We start from the raw sequence: 27103 nt of genomic DNA on the forward strand, positions 1-27103 counted from the left end.
TCCTTGACTTTTAAACTGACACTGACAGACTGCATGGGGCGCAACATTTGACCCAGTTAGCAGTTGATTTAATCTGACTAGAATGTTTCAACTTCTAAATCTCTATTTGTCTAAATAAGTGGTTTTTAAAGGAAATCAGTCACTTTATTATTAAGTAATTTTTTTCTAAAAAAGAATTGACAATGTTTGGCATGATCCGTCCAGCCAGAGCGCCCTCTAGTGTCCATTCATAGAATTTACATAATAGATGCTTGGAGGGGGTGGGGAAATGTAATGTACGATGGCCACGGGCATTCTTAGCTCTTGGTTGGATTCCCAGGCTTGTGTAGGTCCCTGCTGGCTTCTGTGATGAGCGCTCAGATGCTAGAGTGGAGAAGTCAATAAGGTGTCTGTCTCTCTCTGCCCCCTTCCTTCCCTCTCCTCCCTGTCTCCGAAAATAAGAGAAAAAAATTAATAGAAAATATTCTGTTAATTCTTCGAAAATAAGAGAAAAAAATTAATAGAAGGATTTCACTCGATTGAGTATTCTGGTCCTTGTTTATTTTCTTAAAAATATAATTGAAAATCAGCGTCTTATTTCTTAAACAAACAGACCCTGCATTGTTCAGATTTTCTTTTCAGCTTTAAAGAATGTTTCAGATACTAAAGAGAATTTTTGAAATTTCTAATAAACTTAACACGTTGAGTAATTCACAAACCATGTGTAATAAGACAAACGTCCTCAGGACCCGCTAGTGTGACTGGTTGTGTGGGACTTGCCAAGGAGCCTGCTGTTTGAGAGCCATAGAACAGAACTAAGATGACAACCCCAATCCAGCATGTGTCTCCGCAGCTATCCCCTCAGAATTCAAAGATGACATTCCAGTGACGGAAGTTGTCAGCACGTGTATGTTCTGCCTGGTTAGTGAATACACGGACATCTTATTGATGTTACTTGCATTCTTTTTGTGTTAACTCATCAAAACTCAATTATCATGAAATTAAAAACAGGAAACGGTTTTCAGTGTAACAAAAGCATCCAGTGTATTTAACTCTATGCTGTGTTTCAGGAGACCCACATTGTATAAGTGACAAAGCATTTATTACCCAGTTTATTGTGGTATTACAGAGCGAGAGCGCTAAATAATCAATCAGTTAATGGTCTGTATGGCAGTTTGAGCACATCACATCCATTGTGCTTATGCTGTTAGAAGGATGAGCTGATAACTCCAGTGTATGTTGCATGTTTATTCAGAGCCTAATGTCGTAAACTGGGGCTGACAGAAATCATGAAAAATGCAGCTTTGGCACTGGCGATTTCAAAGTTCCTAAAATATTTTAGAAATCACTTGGAGAGGCTTTGGGTACACAAGTCCCTAAAGACAAGAGCTGGAATTGTCCCTCGGATTACTTTCACTTTATTCTCTTCCTTTAGCCAGTTTTATGTTTTAGAATTTAAAAAAAAAAAATAAGCTTTTTTGTTACCTTGTTTGGTTGTGTTTGTACCTCAGGTCCTTTGTTATTATTTTATGACATGTCCCAGATTCTGTAAGCTGCTTCTTTCACAACAAGTTTATCACATCTCATGGCTGCTGCTCATTATGCAGGATGGCTGACTCTTCCCAGAGCAAGCAAGTGGGCTTAGGTCTGTTATGTAAAATAAATGGGAAGGAACTTTTAGGTGCGGGTTTGAAGAAACATGTTGCAGTTACAAGTGTTAGGTAAAAACAAGAAAGGGAGAGAGGAAAAAAAGAGGCATTCGAAATCAGATCTTTTTGAAAATGGTCCTGAATTAGCTGGTAGCCCAAAGTAGGGTTCTCGTGTGGATGTCATGAACTGTTCTTTGAAGGAGACCATTTTGGTGATTTGGGGTGGCCCTTTACTTGCTGTTGGTTCAGTTTTAAATGAGGGCCCATTACAGGAAAGCTCTAATTTTTGTTTTCTCCTTCTTCTTCTTCCTAGGAGATAAAAGCACAGACTATGCTAATTTTTACCAGGGTTTGTGGGACTGCACAGGAGATCTTTCCGATGAACTGTCATTTAAACGTGGTGATGTGATTTACATTCTAAGCAAGGTAAGCAGTTCTCCCAAAATGACACCTGTAAAGGGTGACTGCAAAGCTGGATTTTCATGCATTTGGATTTGCAGCACTGGGGAAAATGCCAGTTGGAATTCTTCTAGGTCCTTGGTAACAATTGGGAGTTCACAATAATTAATTATTTTGTCAAGTGAAATGTAATCAAATTTTGAACACAATCAGATAACAGGATTCAACTTAACAGTGTGTTTACCTATCACTTCAGCCTTTGGCTCCCATCCACACACTGCCTTCTCCAGAAACAATGTACTTATGTGAAAGTTAACATTGTAAGGTATTAGGTTATTTGTTATGTTTTTCTTTCCTCTTCCTTTTTATTCTTCTGTGTGCTTATTCTGATTTTGTCTGCCATTCACTACTGGAAACACTGTGTTTATAGAACAAGTTTTTCATCTTTATGTAAATACATTGGGTGTTCCGACAATTTAAGAGCAATACTTTTCAGACAGGTTTCTGTCATTTTTTAAAAAGTTTAACATAATTGTAATTGTAAACATAATAGAAAAGTATGTTGCTGTGAACTCATCCTCACCTATAAAAAAATCATTGTCCCTGCCTCTTAAGATTCTGGATTATTCAAAATCTTTCTGTCCTTAGATCTAAAAGTCAAGTTTCTTAATTGAATATACTTCTAATGACATGTGTGGGCTCCTTTAATTTTCCTGTCATAACTGTGCCTACTATAATATGAGGATTAAAAAATACCTGCCCCAATCTATTTCATGAGGCTGCTTTAGAAACAAATGATGTATGGAAACTGTTTAAATCTAAGTAGAGAAATGTTACATAAATCATGAGTCTGGGAGTTTAATGTGCTTTGTTGGTTAGAGAAATATCTTGGACTTTTCGGGAAGATAATATGACTTGTTAGATACAAAAGGGAATTTGGAAATAAGGTCACTTATTGATTTAAACACTAGTTGACTGGTGCGTAAAACATACACAGAGAATCTTCGAACATTCCAGTGAGAGATCTTAGGGGTCATGTATCTATCCTTGGTTTTACAGATGAGGGAACTTGGGTCAAAAAAGCACCAGAGCCAGTACTTAACGAGGCATCTTGACTCCCAGACCAGGGCTTTCCACTCTTTTTTTTTTTTTTTTTTTTTAGCTTGTATCTATCTTCCTTCCTTTTTTCCCCCTCCCTTCTTTCCTTCCTTCCTTCCTTGTGTTTAATTTAAACTATTATAAAGTACCTATAATGTTCGGGGGCCCCTTGTAGGCACCAGGAATCCAAAGAAAATGAGATATAAGGACTTGTAGATTATCAAAGGGAAAATAGTAAATACAGCCAAGTGCGATAACTGCTAGTTGAGATGCCCAAAGCTAAGACCTGTCTCATTTCTCTCAGTCCTTTGCTCACTCGTATGGGGTTTTTTTCTGTTTTGTTTTGTTTTAAGAAAGATGCTTTCAGTTCTTGGAAGCTATAAATAGCCATATTAACAACTCTTGGATTAAGCCTATTACAGAGCATTCAGTAGTCAGCTTTTTGAGTTGGTTCCCTAATATAGAAAGCAAACTGATTAGTTTCAGTTCTGGACAAGAAACTTTCTTGGAATCATTGCTGAAATTTACTTAGCTCACAGTTTCTTTTACCAATTTGGCAGTATAAAATTAAATTGTGTGTAAAATTGCATATAAAATTAATTCTATTCATTCATAAGTGATTGGTTTCCACTTGGAATTTCAGACTACGGGGATAAAAGGCAGGTAGCTATTCTGTTCCTCTGGTAAAAAAGGAACCTTCCAAAGCCCATGTGGGTCTGCCCTCGAAGTCTGCTTGATGACTCAAGCTGCCTTTGTTGCCGAAAGCCTCAGAGAACCAGGCTCTGGGACAGGCTGGCAGGCAAGCCCCTTTCACTTGGCTTGTGTTATTTCTACCATCGCCTCAGAAAATCATTTTCAGTGGATGTGAAATTGAAAGTACAATCGTCGGTGTGTATCAGGTTTCTAGGATTCCGGGGACAGCTATTCCTGTTCCCCCAAACCTGTTTTGTGGAGATTATAATTTTATATGTTCAGCCTGTCGTAGGGCGAAGGCCAGTGTGTGATCCACTCGTAGGAAGAATATACTCTCATCTAAAATTTCTAACGGCTATTATTTGGGTGTGGGCTGACCAAAAATACTGCCTTTATCAGCCTTTCACAAGGCTTAAAGTTCCGCCGTTGGCATTTCATGAGAGGCCTTCTAGCGAGGGCCATTTTATCTGGAGCTCATTGTGGTTTTTGAAAGAGGACTTGGTGCTGTGCAACGCCAGCATAGCACCGCGTTGGCTGGATGATCAAATACCCACATCTACCCAGCTGCGGTCCTTATACAATTGGGCAGGTTGGTCTTGGTGAGGGTGAAAGAGAGGAGACTTGGTTTTCCTCTGTGGAATTTGGACAAATTGTGGGCCATGGATGGGCATCTTGGCTGTTGTTTGTCAGGTTGCTTTGGGAGTCAGGATGTGTTTGGAAAGACTCTTCCCTACGCGGCTTTGGGCAAGTTCGGATAGGAACCTCTGGAGACTCTAATTTTATATTTGCTTGGTCTTCCAGTATTTAATCAAAACTTTGGCAAAAAATGGCCACAAAATGATATCATAAATTTATTTAATATGTGCATGACCATGGCAGTTTGAATGCTGGGTGTTATTATAAATTCAGAACTCAAGGCTCTGAGAACAAGAGAGCCAACGATTGCTTTAAAGGGCCTGTTTTTAGATCAAAGTAGGGCTGATGCTATATATCAGTAGGTTTTTTTTTAAAGTTCAGTAAGTATAGAAATCACTAGCATTGTTAGGTGCCTAGAAATTTGTTTAATCGTTTGTAGAGTTAGATTTTGTGATGAAGGAATGCAATTTTGCCATTTGAATTTATTTTTTACACCATCTAGTGGCTCAGAATGAGTGGTGCAGGTAATTGCAGCTAATGCGCACAATCAAAATGATGTCATAAATCCAACTTTAAATCTAGCTATGGGTTATTACTTTCCTATCTCATGTCAATAAAGTATAAGCATTAATCATGGAAATTCTTTTCATCATTCTGAATTAAATGTAAAAATTGTATACTTAAGGAAGAATGCATTTTAAGGAGTCTAACAGTATTTAGAGAGATGTTAAAAATGTGTATTTAGTAAAAAAAAAAAAAAAATTAGTGCCATGTCCTTTCTAATGAAAAACACCATTTAAAAGATTTCGAAGAAATACAACTTGCCTTTTTCAAATGGACTGATCTAGAGTTTGTGGTATTTAATTATCCATTGATTTGACTCACCTTCTGGGAAGTTGTTAGTTCTGAAAATAATCTTTTTGAAAAAGACAACACAAGATAGGTTAAGAAAAGATGTGTTCTTTCAGTACAAATATTTAGATAAATCAGGAAACAAAATGGCATGCATTATAATAAAGAGTATTTTAACTTTATAACTGTAAGGACAAACATACTTAGCTAGTTTGATGATTAGGCTCTGTTTATTAAAATTCACTGTAGAAATACTTGATTTGAAAATTTGGTGTTCTGTTTCTGTTGTTGCAAAGGAAGCCTTGATGGAGTGTCAGCTGTGCTCAGTCAGCCTGGGGCTGATTTGTTTATTTTAAGTCTCTTTTGAGTTTATGCAAATACCAGCTTTCCTTTTCTATCTTTTAGTGAAAATCAAATGTTACAATAAAGGAGGAAGAGAAGCAGGTACCTGCCCTTCCCTCCTCCCTTTCTAACATCTTCCAATTAGCAGCTGTCATGTGACCCCAGCTGAGCAAGCTCCTCCTTCAAAGTGTCCAGCATTTTCTTGGTTTTAACCTTTGAACCTCACTAATAATAAATCTAAATACTGCTTTCCTAAAAACACAAGCCCATAACTTTTTGCTTATAGGTCTTTTCATAAAGCATTGCTGCTGTTTTTTTTCATGTGTTTAAACACTTCGCCTACTTTAATAGTTTAGTGGAGATTTGGAAACCTGTTTCTTCCCCTAAGGGGAAAAAAAAAAGGACTTTTGTAGGGATGAATGAAAGTGGAATATATAATTTTTATGACCACTATGTTGTTAGTGAAGTTACTCTGAGATACAAGCCCTAGTTTCAGATTTATTTGATGGGGAGGAAATCTTATTTGAGGTTGAAAATATTTTATTATTTATTTACTTATTTATTTGGAATCGGGTTGTTTAAAATCATGCTAAATTCTCTTAACAGGTTTGCATTTCAATTTTATTATCACCTTAGAGATGGACATAATATCTTAGTTAATAGTATTGTGTTTATGAAATGTTATCATTTTAATGGCAGAATCCAGGTTATATAGCTATAGGCATATTCCATAGTCCCGCATATCTCCTTGGTTATATTATTCCATTTGCTGTACTGGATTTACATCATCTATTAGTGTATCTTTCAATCTGTACTTGTCAGTAAATTGCTAACCACATTCCTGTCCTTACTTTTAAGGCAATAAATTATTTTTAGAGAATTAATGACAGGAGAGCTATGCTTCAGCAGGAAAGAGGCATGCTGCTTTGTCTGCTATTAACAGAAAAATAAGAGAGTTAAGAATCCTGGAATATTTCATCTAGTCTAGGACATATCTGACTTGGACTTGGCAGCTTTTGGCGACATTTCATGAAGTCAAAAACAGGAAATGTAGCTTGACAGTATTCACTAGTACACAATAAAAAGGGCATTTTTTTAGAGTGTGCTCTTTGGAGTTTCAAGCATGGCCTCCCCTTATGTCTGTTTGTGACTTTTTCCCAGTGATTGGTGAATTAAAACTGTCCTTGATCATCTACTTCTCATTGTGAAAATGTAAAGATTCTGCTACCAGGGCTTTTTTGGCTTCAGACCCACCAGAAAAATAAAATACAATGAAAGTCTTGCTGACCTCTATTGGCAGAGGGAAATACAGAGTTACTTTTTAGCTCTTGTGGTTTTTTCCTTTGTGACCATCTGACCCTGTGCCCCAAATACCAAAACCACTGCCGAAGAGCAACTGGGACATCTTGATATAGGACACACGCTGGTGATGCGAAGCTGCTTCCCAGGGCACCATCGTATCTTAGAGTCTTCCGGGAAGGAGGAGGAGTGTTTCTGCTCGAAACGGCGCTGGACAGGGTCTGATGGCTTTCAGTCTGTACGGGGGCCTTGGGGCCTGAGGGAGGTGAAGCACAGGAGGCAGACCTGACATTGCACCCCCTCTCCCCGGTGGTGCCAGGCAGTTGGTGGAAACAGCGCTACACACCGAATTACGTCAGTTGTTCAGGTTCCGCTCGGGGGTCTCCTCTTGTTACCTACTTGCAAAAAACATGCTCAAGAACTTCCCTAGTTTCTCTTAACGCAACCTGGAGGGAGCTTTGCAGGAAAACGTCGGCAGGTGAAAGGGGAGGCCGGCTCTCAGGAGTGGTCTGCGAGGAAGAGGGGAAACCAGACGGCAGCGCGGGGCGGCGGAGGGGCTGCTGGGGCCGCAGAGCCTACACGGTTCGATTCTGCATGGAACAGGCGAAGGTTTTCCAGGCGCAAAACAAAAGAACCTCAATGAAAAGGACCATGTTGGTAATTAAAAAAAAACTTAAATTGAAAAAAATCTATGATTTTTTTTTTTTAATGCCCTTCTGCTCTCCCCCAACTGAAAAAGTCAAGAGCCTCCCTCTGCCTGGCACACTCTCACTCTTTTGAGATGTCTCCCTCCTTATCTCTTTAAAAGTCATATTCCCTTTGGAACAGCGCGTAATAATCAGGTTGCCTTACAGCGCACTCCAAAATACTCCTTTTGTTGTGGTTGTTGCCCTGGCATTTGGCTACACTGCATAGTGGGAAAGCAGGAGGAGGGAATGAAAAAATATTTGTTGAAGTTCCTATTGTGGCTCAGCAGAAACGAATCTGACTAGCATCCATGAGGACACAGGTTCGATCCCTGGCCTCGCTCAGTGGGTTAAGGATCTGGCATTGCCGTGAGCTGTGGTGTAGGTCGCAGATGCGGCTCAGATCTGGCGTTGCTGTGGCTCTGGCGTAGGCCAGCAGCTGCAGCTCAGATTAGACCCCTAGCCTGGGAACCTCCATATGCCACGGGAGTGGCCCTAAAAAGGACAAAAAAAAAAAAAAAGAATTTAGAATAATAGAATCATAAAGGAGGTAGGAGAACCTTAGTGCTAGCCCTTCACTTTATAGATGAGAAAATTTTGAGTCTCCATATAATTGGGAAAAAGAATAAATAAAGGGATAATTGAAAAAAGGATTTAGGGCCACGGGTGCGGCCCTAAAAAAAGGACAAGAGACAAAAAAAAAAAAAAAAAAAAAAAGGAGTAACAGTGGCAGATGTTACCCTCAACAGCAAAAAATTATAGTAAATATAACAACAGATTTCATAAAGCTAATTCTGTGAGGGTCCAAATATATAATAACTAGATCTATTGATTTATGTTAGGTATGTAACTGGATTATTGGGGAAGCTCAAAGAATGATATAAATCTAAACCAAAAAAATCATCCCTAAAGAACTTGGGGATTGCCCAAGGGCTCATGTCAAGTTCGTAGTGAGCTGGGATAAGACTCTAGATCTTGTGAGAAAATAATCGCAAGAAGCAGCAACTGAAAACCCAGAAGATTTTCTTGTCGACCTGCCCCACCGTTTCTGCCTTTGCAGGTTCTGTCTTAACCTCTTCAGTACTTACAATAAATTCAACCAAAGTCATTTTTTCACAGAACTTGGAGTTATTTGGTCCCGGTTCTGCAAGGGTAGGTAGGTATCTTTCTTTCTGCAAGTGGAATTTAGGCTTTTTGGACATAACACATTGGAAAGCTTGATGGGCAACAGCCAGCCACGAGTAAGAGCAACACACTTCAGACTGTGAAGCTAAACATACATCCGAACCAAATGTTTATCATTGCTAAAATTCTTCAAGTGTGTCTAATGTATACAAAGAAGAGGTATTCCTGTTGGAAATTACACCTTTTAAGAAAACATGTAGGATAGTCAGCTGGCGCATCCTCCAGGATGAAGAGAGAGCCTGTTCCATCATCCGGTACCCATTTAATGAACATCTCACACACATCCTGGAGTGTGGGGCATGCGGATTAAGTGTATGACATTGCTATGATCCCAGTGAATTTGTACTTTATTTATTGATTGAAGAGACAAAACTAAAGTGCTTAAAATCTACTGAGGAATAAATGCTCAGCTTGAAATGGGAGATGTAAGTATGGATTAGACAGTTTGGAGGCAACCTCATGAAAGCTGGGTAGCTTGAGTCGCGTCTTCGTCACTGGTTAGGATTCGGATGAGGAAGGGGAGACAGCCCCAGGGAAGGGGGCACCTGTGTACAGAGGCAGGAACGTGAGCAGCATGGAAGGTTGGACTGTGGACCAGAGCAGTGAGAGAAGTGGCTAGCAGGGTGGGAAGAGGCCAAGCAGAGGCGTTTGTCATTAATACATTGGGGAGCTGGTGTAAGTTCTTAAGAAGCCAGTTTCTAAGAAGGAGAGAAAGGCTGAGTCGATGATGCCCCCGTCCACAGTGAGGCAGTGAAGGCCTGAACTAGAGCAGTGGCAGCTGGAAGAGTTAACAGAGTCATGTACTGGTTGGTGAAATACACCAAGTGCCGGGACCACCCTCTACTAAGCATGAGTTGATTTTCTTTGCCTGAGACTACCTGCGAATCATCAATCTGAGTAAGAGTTTTTACTTTATGGTATCGTGAATGTTGACTGTGTAGAAATTTGGATTAAATGTGTCTTGACTCTGGAAGATAGAATTTGTTATAGGAATTAAGTCCTTACTGTCACCTTCCTTACTTGTCCTTTGTCTCCCTGTCTTTAAAAACGGAGTACACAGTGCATGGAGAAAAAAATGTGATTCTTTGAGTTAGAGTAACTCAGAATCAAACCTGTCTAGTAAATTATAAAGTAATGAGGCCGATTTCCATAAGCTGGTAAGAGACTCAGGGCTTAAAGCAGGTTCATGAATGGTGGTATTCAAACATTAGGGAGGGCTTTAGAAATAATTAGTGTCCATTTCCTCATTTAACAGGTTAAGAGACTAAGAGTCAAGCAGTTAATGTGTAGATAATAATAGTAAAACACCAAAGTTGTCAAGTTCCTGTGGGGCATATTAAGAGAACCTTTGAAATGATGGATGTATAAGAAATGATTCTTATAAAGCTTCTAATTGGAGATAATAAAAAGTAAGAGATCGAAGAGGCAGCCTTGAAGAAAGTATTTCCGTATTTTAAATAGTTACGTAGTTTTCGTGCTACTACAATGTTTGTGAACAATTTGAAAAAAAAATTTTTGAAAATGTCACAATGAACAGTTGGAAGACAGTGATAAAGTCCACTGGTTCTGAATCTCAGTGTAGTTTCTGTTTGGTGAGTAAAATTACCTTTTTTTCCATACCAGGCTTTGTATGTTTCGAAGCACAGATACATGTTTGAAGAAAGGAATGTTGTCTTTTAACCTTTCTAACACCTATTTCTTTCAGACAGATTGGTATCCACTTTCTGAAAGGGGTGGTACATCACAAAATCTATTAATGTTTCAAGTTTCTGTTAAGGCAGAATTCTTTTCCCATATGGTTTGTAGAAAGTGGATTCACATACTTAAGAAATGAGAATCATGGTGCTGAAAAGGATTTAAGTAAGTGTTGGGGCTTTATTTAAGGGTAAAATAATACACTGCCAGAGAGAGAAGGTTTAGTTAATGAGCAAACATGGACATATGTCTGCTCTTGTGTTGGATAAAGTCTGTTTCACTCTATCAAAACTAGTCCTTTTTTTCCTGCCTTATTACATAATCACTTTATTACTTAATGATTGAGGCCTAAAATTTTAATCACAAAACAAAACAAATAAAAACTATTTCAATGGTATGAAAATAGAAAACAGAGTTAGATCAGAGCTGTTCAGTACTGCTTTATGATTATTGTCTCGAATTACTGGGCAAGTTTGGCTTTTTTGCTTCTTTGACTGCCATATTACATTTTGCCTTGAAGCCATCCATTTTGCAGATATTGAATTTCTTTTGAGTACTATTTTTATACAGTAAGCATCACTACACCTCTGGATCTTGATAGCATACCATGGGAGGAGAAAGAAGCTTTGTGTTAGTAATTACCTAACATTGTCAGAAGCTGACTGCAGGCCTCTTTCTAGTGATAACAGAATAACCGCATAATGTAGCTTTATAGCACATGATTAATAGAAAATAATTACACGTCCTACAAAGGGATGCAATATTTCTTATAAATTGACTAGAATGGTTTCCTGTAGATTAAAGGACTCTTCATTATTTTATCAGTCCTCCTGAAGTACAGCCACTTGCCTGTGTTAGCATTTCAGCTGATGTTAAGAGCCGCGTAGGGTGAAGGATACCAGATGGCAGACCTTCTTGTACCTGAGATCTCATGTGCCATCAGGATGACGTGATGCTTCCTAACCTTCCCCAGATTTAGATGGCAGCCTGGTATGGTTTTGTCTCTTTATTTTTTGTTTATTAACAAGATAAGGTTTGAGGGTTGTCTTTTCTTAATGACCCCCTGTGACTTTTAAGACCCATGCTACACTTAGTATGTGGACAGCGAGACAGCGTTGTATGGATTGCATTCTTTTCCGCTGTAAGTAATCTATCATCCATAATCACATTTGTTTGGGGGCAGCAAACAGGGAAGGCAAAGGCAGGTTTTCTTCCTCCAAAGGAAACCGTGGGTGCTCTTGGATCTTCAGGCTGAAGTTGAGAGCGCTGTACTCCGAGAAGCATCTTCCGTCCAACGTATAGGCTGCAAATGGTTTAATTGGGATTCATGTTGCTCAGGAGGCTCATATAGAGGGCGGTGATGGCAAAAGTAAAAGCTTCTGTGTTTGCAGTCTTGCCGACAGACTCTAATGGCTGCAGTGTAAATCCATCAATTTGCCTACTAGATTTTTATCTCACTGTATTTTATCTTCCCTCTTAATTCCACACAGGAGTGCTATCTGGAATTCTTTATGAATGTAAAGTAATAAACATTCTGGTTTTTTATTTTTACCCTTTTCTGATTTAAACCTGTGATATTTTAGTGGACTTGTATGAGGTGTGTATTTCATATGCTTTTCAACTCTTTTAAATTAATTAAGGGAAGCATTTAAGATTATTTTAGTCTAAAACTTAATTTTTTCCTGAAGTGTTCCTTTTCAGGGATTTGTTTACAGCTGAATCCTGTAGTTTCTATTTAATGACTCTTATCAGCTACCACCATACGAAAGTCTCTCATGTATGAAGTATGTCACTGGTCCTTTGTTGAAGTGATTTGCTGGATATCAATTTCTTAAGTTTGGATGGGAGTGAGCTTTTTGAGAACAATAATATGCCCTTAATTGAGAGTGTAGATTGTCATCAAAGCAGAATATTAAAAAGTAATGTGAACTTTGTGGTTTGTAATTTGAATCGAAACATTGAAACCCAGATTGCAGGCCGTTCTCTGAAAGCAGGCTTGGGTCTGCTCTCACTCAAGGTGTTCTTTCTCTTTCTGTTTCTACCCTTTAGGGCACTGGTTCCTTTCCTCGTTCTTGATAATCCATTGAAAAACTCTTAGATTGACACTGCGTAAGAGCATTGACACTGCGTAAGAGCTTTCACTCTTCGACTTACTCTGTTAACTATCCATTTTGAAATCTTACACTGTAAGCCTTTCGCGTCTGCAAGGTGAAATACATTTGTTTTGTTAAGCATTCGGCTCTAATTATATTCATTGCCTCAAAAATTGAAAGGGGCAGTTTTACTAGGTACCTATTAGAATATAATGGTTGCTAATCACAGCCCTCAGTAAGTTGGTATTTTCTTCTGATAAACTTATTCTGCACAGATGATGGGCTTCTTCATTGAGTTCTGGGCATCAGGCTATTTTCATTGCTTGGAGAGTTTTGTCCACCAAGTCCACCCTCTCAGTGAACTTTTCAACTTCCAGTCTTGAGTCTACGCCTCATAAGCCAAAGCTATGCCTTTATTAAAATCAGGCCTGTCCCCTCTTTTCCTTCCATCTTATTCTTACAATAAATCTGATATATCTCATTGTTTAAAAAGCACTTATAGATTTGAATCCTATAATCTATTGACAGGCTGCATATCCGTACACACATGGGAATGTTGCTACATTTGTATGGAAGAATTGTATGCGTTTCCTGTCTGATGGCCAATAGCATAGCTAGTAATCAATACAGATGTTAAGTCTGTACTGATATTAACATTCCCTCCCCGCATGTAACTCAATATGCATATGCACATTTATCTATGACTCTGATGTTGGAAATCATAGCCTATTGAATTACTTTGGGGATTGATTTTAAAAATTTATCTTATATGAAAAATTAAATTTGGGCCCTACAATGCTTTTTCAGAGTATTGCTTTTTGGAAGATATTATTCTTGAAACTTGTAATTCATTTTACTTTGTTTGTATCCCACTAAACATAAATAAATTTGAGCTAAAAATACATTAGTCAATCTGGCAGACAAATGAGACCAGTTACAGTGTTCGTGATGCCTGGAGCAGCAGTGTGTCTGTCAGTGGAGGCAAAGGGAAGCAGAGGAGGCACAGGTTTAGCTCATGCTGCAAAACAAACGCAAAAATGACTCATCCATCACTCTTTTTTACAGCCAGATTAATATTTTGCCTTTATAACTTGCGATACTTTTATTTCTTATTGAGCTTCCCTCTAAGGATGACTCTAATACCACCCTTACATCTCCTCTATTCGTCCTTTACCTGATGTAGTTTGTTGTCAATAAGAGCAACAATGAATGCGTTCAGGAATCTTTTTAAAAGGAGCCCTTTTGTGAATTATTTTGGAAAGCCACTGTGGGGACAGCTTATTCGTGTTTTTCGTATTCTCTAGCTTCTCTGTTGAAAATGCCTACTCTCATGTGTTAGATTTTTCCTAAAAAGGGACATGTCTCCTACATGCTAAATCATTTTTGGTCATATGAGTTTAGAAATTAAGCAGTTTATTTAAAAAAATATATATAATTCTATCTTGCTAGATGATAAGCTCCTTGAAGGCAAAGATAGTATCATAAGGATCCTGGCTGTGACCTTGTAGCCTCTAGCAGGGGTGTTTACATGGTCAAAGGTGTCCCCCAGGTTGTGGGGGGCGGGGGGGGGGGGGTGGGAGAGAGAAGGAAAAGGGCCCCAGGGAACCGACTTCCTCATGCAGTTTCGTTTGCTAGGTTCCTGTCCTAGGTGACTGTTTCTGTGTTTGCGTGCTGGACTCAACAGGCTAAACAGGCTTTGTCTTAAACGTTCATTTAAATCTTTGTCTAACAGCATTTTTAAAGTGTCCAGAAACAAACAAAAAGATGAAAATGTTTCAATTTGCAGCTCAAGCTCCTATAACTTTATAAAAAGAAATAACATTTCTAAGAAGTTGCACACAAACGACATTGTACTTACACCAGTCTAAAGGTTAATATTGCATATTGTTTTCAATTAGGAATACAATAGATATGGCTGGTGGGTAGGAGAAATGAAGGGAGCCATTGGCTTGGTGCCGAAAGCCTACATAATGGAGATGTATGATATTTGAGAGTCCTGGGTAAGTACATTTTAATCCAATATTCTGTAATAGCTCATATGTTCTCTTGGTCTCTGCATTATGAGTCTTTGCCTTTTAAAAAGTCTTTATAGTTTTCTGATAACACGAAGATCATGCTCCCAAATCATCTTCTTTTTTTAAAGAAAAATCTGATTTTATTCTAAAAATAACTTCAGAGAGTTTACTTTGGGAATAAATAGATTATTTAGAGAAAATTCCTTTGAGAATAACCAGCTGTTTTCCCAAACCTCCTCCTCTTTAGTAAAATACCACTTTTATGGCCTTTCTGAGGAGCCGAATTGACAAAATATTGAACACACATTCATTTTTTTTTCCCCTGGGCTAAAAGTGTAATTTTTTCTCTAAGCAGGGAAAATCAACATTTTGACTGAAAAAAAAATTAAAATGCAACTTTCCCTTTCTGTCTGCAGAAAAGGAAGATTCTTCTGCTCATCTGCAAATGCTTGGGATGGGGAGTCATCGTGAAAACACGAGTGACAGCTCATAACCTTTCTTTGTTTTGTTAAACATCATTGTCTTTGTTATTTTATGCATTCCTTATAAAGTGCTTCTGATGTGAAATTAAAGGAAGGATATTAATGTAAATTAAATGCAGGCAGTAAAATTATACCTGTTGCTATCTTGCAAAGAAATAATCATAGTTTTTATTTACTCATTTGATGTGTGTGAAGACTTCAGCACTATTTCATATGTATCACATAGCATTGCTACTTTTAGGATGAGTTGTAATTTCTCTTAATACTGGATATCAATTATTTTTTAGGGTATAATGTATAATTTCATAGACATTTCAACTGAATATATCATGCACGTTTTGGGTAGCTGCTAGCTGAAGAATGTAGTTTTGTTAAAACATCGTAGATGAGTTATCTTAGTATTTATTTTTCATACAGTAGTAGCATGTCTTCATGAAAGAATTTTTACTGATTGGCAAATACAGCCACAAGAGAGAAATGGTGGAATTGCAAATGAGAGGAGCTGGCCCCTTCTGCAACACATGTGCAGACCAGAACTGTGGTTTGTGCAAAGCCCTTTACCAGTAACAAATACTCTGGTTGCATGATGGCTTTGCCGACATTTTCTACTGTAGTTCTCTTTAAATTTAATGAAATAAAAAATTTGTGAGCGGTCCCATTCTGCCACTCGTATGATATAATGATGGCGTGGAGAGTCTCAGTGTCTTCTCAAAGTGAGAAGGCACAGCCGAGCAGCCTCTTACCCTGCCTGATCGGTACTGTGCCGTCAGAGTCCAGCGCTGCAGCTCTCAGCCTCCGCTGTGCTTCTCAAAGCAATGAGAGGACAGGACGGCTCGGAGAGGGGAGTGTCGAAGTCATGATGGGAGCATATGGCAACAGGTGAGTGGGAGGGTAACCTTAGCCCGACGCGGAGGGTAGCCGGACTTCCAGAGGGAGGTTTGTGGCGTTCGATCGTTATTTTTTTCATGTACATTTGAAATCAAAGGTATTTTAAAGGCCTGCAAGGGTCCAGTATGGCCTTAATATATATCAGAATATGCTGCTGACTGGACAGTTATTTGGAGTAGATATAATCTGCTAATCTTGAATCATTGATTAGAAGGTCCTGCCTTTATTGAACTTTTCAGATCTTTGCTTTAAAGATAAGGATTCGAGCCATGCAAATGAGCTGACCATATTGAAAAACCTCTATTATTTATAAGCATATTTCCCAGTTTATATTTTACTTTTATCCCCTCCATACTGTGGTCACCTGATTTCACATGTAAAAAAAAAATCTTAATTTTAGGGATTGTGGGTGAAGTCTGGTTTATATAAATTGGGCATTGTCAAGTGAAAGCGTTCAGAGAGTCATCTGTGCACTTGTTAATCTTTTCCTAATAGAGAGCCACTGGAATAGATCGAAATCATCGCGGCAAAAGCGAGGCAACCAGAGATGAATTAAGTAGGTTGGTTTTCAAAGCCTGAGAGATTGAAAAGCCAAAGCAATTGTTGGCTCTGCTGCAAATGTCGATAGACTTTCTTGCGGCTGCGGGTTTGCTGCTTCTGGTCTAAGGGAAGATTTTAGTCCTGGGCCAGTAGATGGCAGCAGCTTTTCGTCGCAAAGGAGCCCACTTGGAACCCTCCCCCCTCAGACACAAACTCCCTCGACACGAAAGCGTTTCGAAGGCTTTTGCCTCTCCTTTTACAGTCAATCCAGGAGAGGGAGTCCTTTGCCAGCGGATGCCAGAGAGCCGCTCTGAATGGTGATGGCACAGAAAAAAAGTGCTACTTCTGTCCAGAGCTCCTCTGGCCTTTGTTCTTTTCAAACTTGAATGTAGGTGGGAGGGGAGAAGGGAAATAAAACATTTTTAATTGATGTGACAGGAAAAGCAGCCAATCCTTTCCGCTCATGACTACTTTATGTTCATGTGGTGAAATCATTCGTGTAGGAGGAGGAAGAAAGTTTTCTTTACACCCTTGACAGTATATCAGCCTCTCTTCAAGATCGTAATAATATCATTAATGAGAATTTAAACAACAGGGCTTGTTAGAAAATATGCTAATTGCTGTGTTCTCATTATGTTTGCTTAGCTTTTATTTGTTTTTCTATGAACAGTCAGAGAGCTCATTTTTTTCCAAAGGTGATTGTAAGTCATATTTTACATAGCATTTTGCTTGATTATTTGCTCTGTACTGAATTTGTCCTCTATTGCCATTAGATCTTACAATAATGTTCCACTCTGCAAATTTTTAAGGTTCAAATAAAGTTTAATTGTTTGCAAACTGTTATGATGCTAATAATTCAACAGCCTGCTGTGTTACTAATGAAATTACTTTGTTATGATTAATTTGGAAAATAGTGTGTTGATTGTAGTAATTAAGCACAACAAGGTGAAGTAAATGATTCTAATGCCATCTGGCCTCCAAACTGAATGAAGAAATGAAATAGGGATGTCATCTGAATTTATTCAAAGAAGTAAGGATAATACAAATTACTTTCATTGCTGTAGGATTTACACTTAACCACGGCTCGCTCCATTCTGTTTTTGCCACTTTGTGGTATATGACAGTTTCTGTTATGAAAAAGAATGTTGTTTAGCGTAGCAATTGTTTTGAATACTTTATATTGTTTTAAGTAGGTGATTTTTATCTTGTGCTAATTTAATTACAGATAATTATATAAGGTATTACGGGATCATAGAAAATCACTTTTCAACCATCTGTAGGTGAACTCTCTGTATGTGGAGGCGTTTTTGCCATTAGCGTTGGATATAGGCTTTTTCGCAAAGAGGAGAGGTTCCATTCAGTTGTTTCTAAAGTATTTCCAGTCGAGACTCTCTCGTAGCTCTTGTGATTCCTACTTTTCCTATAATTTCTTCAGTCTAACTTATTGCTGCTCATTTCAGAGCCTGCTGCCTCCCAGGGTCATGATTCAAAACCAGAACCCAGAGCTGAGCTGTACACTAGAAATCCAGGTTTGCAGTTCAGCCTCCACGAGAACACTTACCCTGACACACACGTGGTGGAAAATCTTAAACTTCATCAGGAAGACTGAGTGCAGCATTGTGAGAATTTTCAAATCCAAGTACTTGCACGTTTCAGATAAATCACTTGTTCCCATTTCAGTTGTTGAATGGAATTATAGACATAGATTGTACAGAGGTTACTTTTACTTCTCCTGAGTTCAGTAGACTGGAGAATATTGAAAAGCAATCCATATGGCAAAGAAGGAAGTGGTGGGGATTAAAACGTAATCATACCGTAGAAAACACAGATTCACTCAGAGCCTAAAGGAATGTAGTTCATATACACAATATAAAAGCATTTGTTAAAATGGCCTGGTTTGTAAGTAAAATCCTGAGTATTCTGAAATCCAGAGAAACAAATAAATAGTATATTATTAAAGTATCTTTCTACAAATTTAACCTGCAATCAAACGTGTAACTCACACACTTGATCCTCTGGATTGGCAACAGGGGGTTTCTGGACATTCTCACCTTCAGCCATATTACCGTCCTCGGCCTTGTAGTTGAATTCTTCTAGAATGTTTGTTAGGACCTCGAATAGTGTAACATTCTGCTTCTGATGCAGTAAAAACTTACAAACGTATTTGTAATTTTGTACATGGAATGACATTTCGTTAACGCTGTGTTCCAGGGGCTTTTTCTTGTTTTCCATGGTAGAATCTGCTCTGTCGCTACTTGACCAGAAACATGATTTATTGCCAGCATGATACTTCAGAGTATATGGTGTGTATCCAGTAAATGTTTATTAATTAACTGATCCCCCCCCCCCAGAATCTAAGATTTAAGAAGAAAAGAGCTTGACTTCTCTAAATCTGGGAGAGAAAATGCCTTTATCAGTTAGTTCATTGGCTTTCTGACTGACAGTGTTCTCTTAGTCAAAAAAGTCAGTCCCCTGTATTGAGTCTTTAAAAGCAGCTTCATTATCCTCATAATACCGTCAGCAAGTAGATTGGATTGGCTTTGCTGGTAGCAGAATTGAGTGAGATTGTGACGAGCAGCAAAGTTGAATGTGGCAGCCAGTCTTTGGATGTTTCCTCTCTCCCTTTCCTGGGTCTAGTGTTGTCACTCTTGCAGAGAAGGCACGGGTGACGCAGGCGACGTGGGGCAAGTAATGTCCTTACACTTCCCGGAACACCCCACATCCCTGCTGCCCTGCGTTCCCCCGGAGCAATAACTGATCCAAGCTTCTGATCTTGGAAGCAGTCTAGCTGAAGCCTTGGATGGATCAAAAAGGAATTTCTGAAAGTGGGAAGTTTCACAGTAGTTGCCCAATCCAACCATAATTCAGTTTTTTTTGTCTTAAAAAAAAAGTTCATATCCTATTTCTTTAAAGCTGTATTGTTCTTTTAACTTGAGTGCTTTGAGTCCCAAGATGAAAGGAACATAAACGAAGAAAGTAGGTGTGGGCCTCCCAGTGCTCAGCTGGGGTCTGTAAGGCTGGGAGAAGGGCTGGAAATTGAGCAGTTAAAATCCTTATGCATGTGTGCAAAGACGTGAAACGAGAAATTGCCCCCAAAGCCCATCTTACAAGTGTTTCTCCTCATGTTGGGACCTTGAAAAATGTTTCCTTAGGTTTCTCTCTTCTCCATTCTCACTGTTTTCTTCTCTTAGCTATTACTCAGGTAGTACACAACAGACTTGTCTGTTTATTGTTTATTATGTAAAAATATCACTCTTGCTAGACTAAGAGCAGATGCCACTCTGTGGCTTGAGCAGCCGTTTAACTCTTGTTTGAGGAGAGTGTCGCATAGGTACTCTCAAGGGAGAAACTTCATGCCACCAGCGTAGGCACGTTAAAAATGACTGCTTTAATGAGGATGCGGGTTCGATCCCTGACCTTGCTCAGTGGGTCCGGGATCTGGCGTTGCCGTGAGCTGTGGTGTAGATTTGCACACGCAGCTCGGATCCCACGTTGCTGTGGCTGTAGCGTAGGCTGGCAGCTAAAGCTCTGATTTGACCTCTAGCCTGGGAACCTCCATATGCCACGGATGCAGCCCTAAAAATTTTTTTTTTATAAAAGGGGAAAAAAAAAGTGACTGCTTTAGAAGAGGAGAAAATCCCAGTAAATAAGGAGCTTCCCACACACTGTCTCCCCTTCCAGCTTTCAGGAGAGTCCATTTAGAAAACCGTGCATTCTTTACTGTCATGTCAAAATGATGATAGCAGTTTAACTAAGATCCTAATAGCAACAGCTAATATTAACTGAGTGTTGACTGCTTGTCGTGCTGTGTGCTTTTCAGTCAGTCCTTCTAACAACCCTTCTGTTGTTTCTTCCCATTTTCCTGGTTAGGAAACTGAGGTTACATAATTTGTCCCGAGGTCCAGGAGGAGTAAGTTACCAGATCTCCCTCCCTCCAATTCATTCTGCCTCCCGGTACTGTAACAAATTCAGACCAAATACTTAATTCTAGTCTTTGCCTGTTGTAGGTGCTCTAGAAGGCTTACTGACTGCTGATGATGCCATCACTCTTATAGAGTCTGGATCGTGGGAAAAGAGCCGTTCGGGAATTGACACTTGGTCAGCTGCATTTGCCACATGTAGTCTTAAAGCAGACCGTGGTGGCTGTGTCATGCAGAGCAGCTAATGCGCAATGGAGAAGAAACGTTAATGCTAGAGCGTTTCTAGCCGTGAGCTTCCAGTCTGGCTGAAAATAGAAAGTCAAGGCACCATAGTCAAGAGAGGACACGATGCCAAAGGGAGCCCTTTTTGTCTTCTTTTTACAGCCCCACCCACAGCACGTGGAAGTTCCCAGGCTAGAGGTCCAATTGGACCTGCAGTTGCCAGCCTACGCCACAGCCACAGCAATGTGGGATCTGAGCCGCATCTGCAGCCTACAACTGCAGCTCACGGCAATGACAGATCCTTAACCCACTGAGTGAGGCCAAGGATCAAACCCACATCCTCATGGATGCAGTCAGGTCTTAATCCCCTGGGCAAAGGGACCATTTTGGAGCCTTTTCTATTCTTCCCATCTCCTCAGGTCAAGCCCAAGGACACTGACCAGGCAAGGCAACTTTGGAGAGGACTTTAAAGCTGACTGCTTCTGCCTCAAATAGCTTCCAATTAGTTGTTTTTGGGGAATGGTGTTTAAATGGACAGTTTTGGTTTTGGTTTTGTTTTCTTTCTTTCTTTTTTTTTTTTTTTAGAAAAAAAGCAGTTTAGGAGTTTCCTGTCATGGCGCAGTGGTTAACGAATCCAACTAGGAACCATGAGGTTGCGGGTTCCGTCCCTGCCCTTGCTCAGTGGGTTGACGATCCGGCGTTGCCGTGAGCTGTGGTGTAGGTCGCAGACGAGGCTCGGATCCCGCGTTGCTGTGGCTGTGGCGTAGGCCGGTGGCTACAGCTCCAATTGGACCCCTAGCCTGGGAACCTCCATATGCCTCGGGAGCGGCCCAAAGAAATAGCAAAAAGACAAAAAAAAAAAAAAAAAAAAAAAAAGCAGTTTAAAAGATTATCATTAAACTGTTCAGGAGCTCCCTTTGTAGCTCAGTGGAAATGAACTTGACTGGTGTCCATGAGGATGTGGGTTTGATCCCTGGCCTTGCTCAGTGGGTTAAGGATACGGCATTGCCGTGAGCTATGGTTGCAGGCGAGGCTTGGATCCAGCATTGCCGTAGCTGTGGTGTGAGCCAGTGGCTGCAGCTCCCATTTGACCCCTAGCCTGGGAACTTCCGTGTGCCCACAGGTGCAATCCTAAAAAGGCAAAGAAATAAAATTGTTCAGCCCTTTACAGTCAGTGTATAAACGTCATTATAAAACTTGTGTGATTTTGTAACTGAGTGATGTCTGACGTAAGACGTTTTCTACTTGTTGAGATGTGAATTCTCTTAAGAAAATATCTGGCACTTAAGTACAAGGTCTTATTCCTTGGGCATCTACATAATGCCTTGTACAGGGCATAACATGAAAGTCGTCTCTGTTTTCTAAATAAAAAAATATTTTAGATCTTTCTGTATCTCAGCGGTTGGAGACTGGTTGGGGTTTGGGGAACAGAAGATAAGAACAAACATGGATTAGAGGGCTCTGGAATTTAGCCTGGGGAGGGGTGAGACTGGCCCCCCAATGGTCCCAAGTGCAGCCTGGAGCACTGGCCATCTGATAGCCCAAAACAAGGGGGTTCAGTTGCCCAGGAGTCTCTGGTTCTGTGTAGTACTCTGAAAGGCTTCCATGCCTGGCACCCAGAATGTCATGCTCCTCAAGGACAGGGAGCGAATGACCTCACATTGTCCCGGTCTCCAGCTGCCCACCAAGTAGATTTCACTGGTGTAAAATAACCTGTTCCATCCAGATGGACACACGACTCATTCCCAATTCCTGGTTCGCACACTCACGCTCTGTGGAGTCGCCATCCTTCCCTGCTTCCATGGCTTTCTACCACTTTCTCCCTCCGCCAGCTTTCCCAAGGAGCTAAGTCACAGGAGGCATGAGACAGAGAATTCCTAGTCCTCAGCGGAGCTACCGACATCACCCGTGCTCTCTGTTTTCTGTGAACCCGGCAAAAGCAAGGTATATAAAACTATGTGTTTATCCCGTCACGTGCACCCTGAACTGAAAACCTGAAATGTAGCATCTTGCAAGTGCGCTTTGGTCTCTATCTGTTGCTTTGCTTCAGTCGGTCAGCATATTTGCTGTATTCTTTATTATCGTCTCAGGGCTTCTATTTCTCTTCCTAGCTAATTAAATGATTCCATTTTGAATAATTATATTTAAGTGCCAACTGTGTGCTAGGGGCATTTCAAACATAGAATTCGGCCGCAGTCTTTCCCAAGCAGACTCATGGTCTAAGGGAAACAGGACGTAAACTCAGGGAAGGAACAGCCCCAGGTAGCCTGAGGCTCGTGCAGTGCTCAGCAGGTTTGGTCACCAGCAGTGCCCCGAGACATAAAAGGTCCTCTGACTGTGTTATGGCTGAACCCAGGCGATTACCTGGGAGCCAACCAGGGGTCCTTTCTCCTGTGTGTGTCTTCTAACGTGAGGAGGGAAACGGAGGGGCAGGGGTTCATTCAATGTTGGTTCAGAGAAGATGGCTTTTTAGAAAATTTCTGAAATGCTTGTAGCTGTTGAATTGTAAGGGAAACCAGAGGGCTGTGTGCGAGTGAACATCCTTTATAGAGTGACTGCCAATTTTGGTAAAATATCATTCTGGAAGCCAAAGTGACCCCGACCCCTTTAGGAAAAAGGACTCTTTTCCTTCAGCTGGGGACAGAGCCGTCCCAGGGATGTGCAGTTCGGAGCAGGTCGTAAGGGGAATTGGAGTCAAGCAAAATTCTGTTTTCGGTTCTCAAATGCATTGGGTCCTAAAATAAGTTTCCTCGTCTGCAAAATACCAGCAGCCTTGGTCTGTCGCCCTCACAGGATGTAATTATGCTCAAGTGAAATTATACTGGGAGGTGCCTTAAAAACCCAACAGCAGTGTAAATCCGGCTTTCCTGCACTGGAGGGTGTGAAAACTGAAATGAAACGATGGGTCAAAATAAAAATGTCTTCACACCAAAAGTGAGCAAGGGACAATTTTTTTAACACTCAGCACTAGCTATAATATTGCTCAGAATGCTGTTCATGAGCTGTTGGTTTTGTTATTTGCTAATGAGAATTGATGTCCGTCATCTTTGAGGAGTTTGAGCTTAAATTCCTCTCTAATCTTAAATACATTTTTGAATCCAGCCCTTGGTTTGCAAGCTCTGGTCATTTTCTAGTAATGGAGATTTCAATGACAGAGATGTTGCTTCTGTCTGTAAAATGTCAAAACAAACTTTCGATATTTAAGACTATCCATCTGAATAATAGGCTGCTTTAGGTACATGTTATTTGTAGCTGGTTGGACTTGGCAGAGAATTTTTTTTTTTTTTAACAGACACTTTAGGGAAAATTTTTGTACAGGTTCCCTCTGATCAGTGTCCACTCCGTGATCTTTTTTTTTTTTTTTTTCCAGATGGGTACCTGTGATTGTTTGTATGTGAATATACACTGTGTAGTTAAACATTTTCTTCAGCTGCATATCTAAGAATGAGACGATTTTATTTGATAGAATTAGCTTTGTAATTTAGCACTCATCTCCATTTGTAGTTTGTGAAAATATGGAACGTAGAAATGAGGGCAAACCAGAACCTCATTACACGTAACCTTAATGCTTTAATGTTATAACTTTAGGCAAAGCTAATAAAAAATGCAAAGGACTCTTAAATAATTGAAATTATCTAAAAAAATTGAGCATATTCCTTCAAATAATAATGGCTTTCGTGATCTGGTTTTTTAAAAAATTCATTTCTCATGTCTTGAATTACTTAAAAGCGTGGATATCGAAGTAAGTTTGAGTTTATTTAAGATTATTAACTATATTTGTTGTCATACAATGTCTTGCAAGTTTCCATTATTTAGCCCAGCAATTATAATCGATAATGTTATGATGTCTATAATTGCAGTAACGTGTTTGATAATGTCACTATGGTATAGAGCTAATGTGTAGCACTTCTCTTTAAAAGAATGTTCAGTGCTGTGAGTCCTTGATTATTTTAAGCCATAAATCAATTCCATTAACTTTATTAGAAACATAATCATATAGTGTACCTGTTGTTACTCATTTTCTAAAACGAGAGCTTCTCTTATTATCTTAAACTTTACTGGAAAACCATGACTTTCATAATGTATTTTCATCACTAAACTCCTTAGGAAGAGGAAGACAGCAGCTGAGAAAACAGTGCATGTAGTAACTGCGATTAAAGCTCGGCCCTAAAACTTTTTCCCCTCTTCCTAAATTTTGAGAATTTTGAGTTCCAAGTATACCATGCTTTGCTTCCTCTGGTGCTGTGGTTAATAGCAATAAATACTCTGTACTGATTTCTACTTAATTCAAATGGAAGTATAAACCAAGGCTGGAAATACAGCATAGCTTAGCATTTAGTGCCTTAATTTTTAAACAGTTTTTGAATTTTAAAAATTGATATAATTACCCCAAATATGCTTCTATGATTGGATCCATGTTATACTATAAAAATAATCTCATTTCATATCTTCTTTTCTAAAGATTATTTTATTCACAATGTACGTTTCCTAGCACTTCATTGCTATTTTTGCCTAACGGAAAATCTGTCATTTCCATTTTAGCTCAGTTTGGAGATTTGAAAACCATATCAGAGGAGCACATTGAAGATTAGTACAGAAGCACCAAAAAAAAAAAAAAAAAAAAATGAATAGGAGAGAGCCAGGTAGAGATTTTTAAATTTAGTCAGATTATTCAAGTGTGCAATTTTAATCCATTAGTCTGGTTTGAGACTGCTTAAAAGAAATATTTCTCTCTAAAGAGGTTTTTCTCTTTCAAAACGTACTGAGAAGAAAAGCCTCTCATCCAAACCAAATACTAATTTTTTGGCTTTGTTTTTTTGGGGGGGTTTGTTTGTTTGTTTGTTTGTTGGAGAAAAGCAGGAAGCCAGAGCTTCCCTAATGCTCTGCTATAATTTATTCTTAGTCAAAAGCAGATTTCCATTTCCACACTAGATATTAAAAGCTAGTTACGGTCATTAAAGGTGGTCTCTCTAAGGCTGTTTAGGAAGATATTCAATACAAGATTTATTTTCAAGCTCTTTCGGGGCCGCGAGGGAAGTCATTTTCCTTATGAAGGGATTTCTGGCTTTGACTTCATGATTTGCAGGGGGTTTTTTGGGTAAATATAAAGCAGAGGAGGGCAGAATGGGAGCTGGTTGTTTCTTTGGAGTCCTAATACAGTACGTCTTCTTAATGAACCTGCTGCAGTGCCCAGAAAACAGCTCCCTGCAAATAAACATGCTAAAAGTGATTTAGCCACAATGTCCACACTGTGTAAACATCTAATTATTACAATAAAATTGTCAATAAATTTACATTACTGCTCCCTTTTCAAACGTTAACCAACTTTTTCTTCGCTTGATAAAAGAGCATAAATTGTATTTTTATGTGTTGGTGTTTTTGTTTTCATTACACTTCGTGCCACACTCTAGACAAAAGACCTCGAGCCTTAATGCCCTGAGTTATTCCTGGATGAAGAAAACTCCTACAGTTGTTTATTAATGTAATGTGCTGCGTTTCCTTTCACAGGGAGATGGCCTCGGAGCCTTCAGCATCTGATCTTTAGTCACGGCATTTTAAAAAAAGCCATAAAGCCAGTATGGTAGGCACTGCAGCTTTAAGAGAGACACAAAGAATTAAGGCCTCTTATAACCCACTATTAGAACGGGGATTTAAGTTGCATTAGAAGCCAAAGATAAAATGGTAAAATGCAGTAATTCCCTTTAACAAAGATTACGTCCAGTTTTCAGAATTATGATATCATGTTGAACATAATTGTGGAATCACGCCCCCCACCCCGTATTTCTTATATAACTGGTACATTAACATTAGAAAAGCAGAGTGATATTGAATTCTAATGAGGTCTGGCCTATATGCTCTGCTAGGAAAAGAATGAGGATAATTCATTTGTATTCTACAAAGCGCTCGGAAATCCACGCGCATCCCTGTGGCTTCAGCGCGTGTGCTGATCATCTGTTCCTTTTGGGGGGTTGGGGGGGGGATTCATTGCTTTGAACAGCATCTGAGCTGGAGAAAATAGTTAACCACTTTCCTGCTAGCGGTTGTTTCCTAATGACTATTTAATATGGTTGCTCTCTACGTGCGTTTGCTTTACCTGCTCTCTTCAAGGATCTTAAAAACTGTGCTGCTTATGCTGATGACCGTGGGCCCCTGCAAAAAGGCAAACAAAGAAATTCAGTGGGGTAAATGTGATTGCGCCGTCCTCGGTAAACATGTCGGTTTTAAGTAAACAATGAGATGACAGTGAGGTATTTGTTCATTAAAAAAAAAAAAGTCTGAAAAATGCTCCATTTGATCTGATATCGGCTGTGCAGGAAAAACGGCATTCATTTGTGAGTCTTGCTGACATTCTGAGAAAACAGCCCATTTTGGAAAGTTATATTTAGCCAAACCAAGGAATGAAAGATTTTTAGCAAATTGCCACGTAAAA

The 27103-nt window shown here is 39.5% G+C and overlaps 1 protein-coding gene across 5 annotated transcripts in view; it reads left to right on the forward strand.

Annotated features, from left to right (window-relative positions):
• The window catches only part of SKAP2 (src kinase associated phosphoprotein 2), a 176820-nt gene that overhangs the window by 135969 nt on the left and 13748 nt on the right, over positions 1-27103 (forward strand). For 3 of the 5 annotated variants that reach the window (XR_002340310.1, XR_002340309.1, XR_002340311.1), the window contains exon 11: positions 1942-2054. Coding sequence is in view for 2 of the 5 variants with exons in the window: in XM_021078833.1 (XP_020934492.1) it covers positions 1942-2054; positions 14505-14597 (206 nt within the window). In the remaining 3 variants the exon portion in view is untranslated. Of the gene's footprint in view, positions 1-1941; positions 2055-14504; positions 14607-15037; positions 17373-27103 lie in introns of those variants that run through there. The other 2 variants (XM_021078833.1, XM_021078832.1) reach the window with 1 other exon arrangement.

This window comes from Sus scrofa, chromosome 18 (assembly GCF_000003025.6).
Source record: "Sus scrofa isolate TJ Tabasco breed Duroc chromosome 18, Sscrofa11.1, whole genome shotgun sequence".
Lineage (NCBI taxonomy): Eukaryota > Metazoa > Chordata > Mammalia > Artiodactyla > Suidae > Sus > Sus scrofa.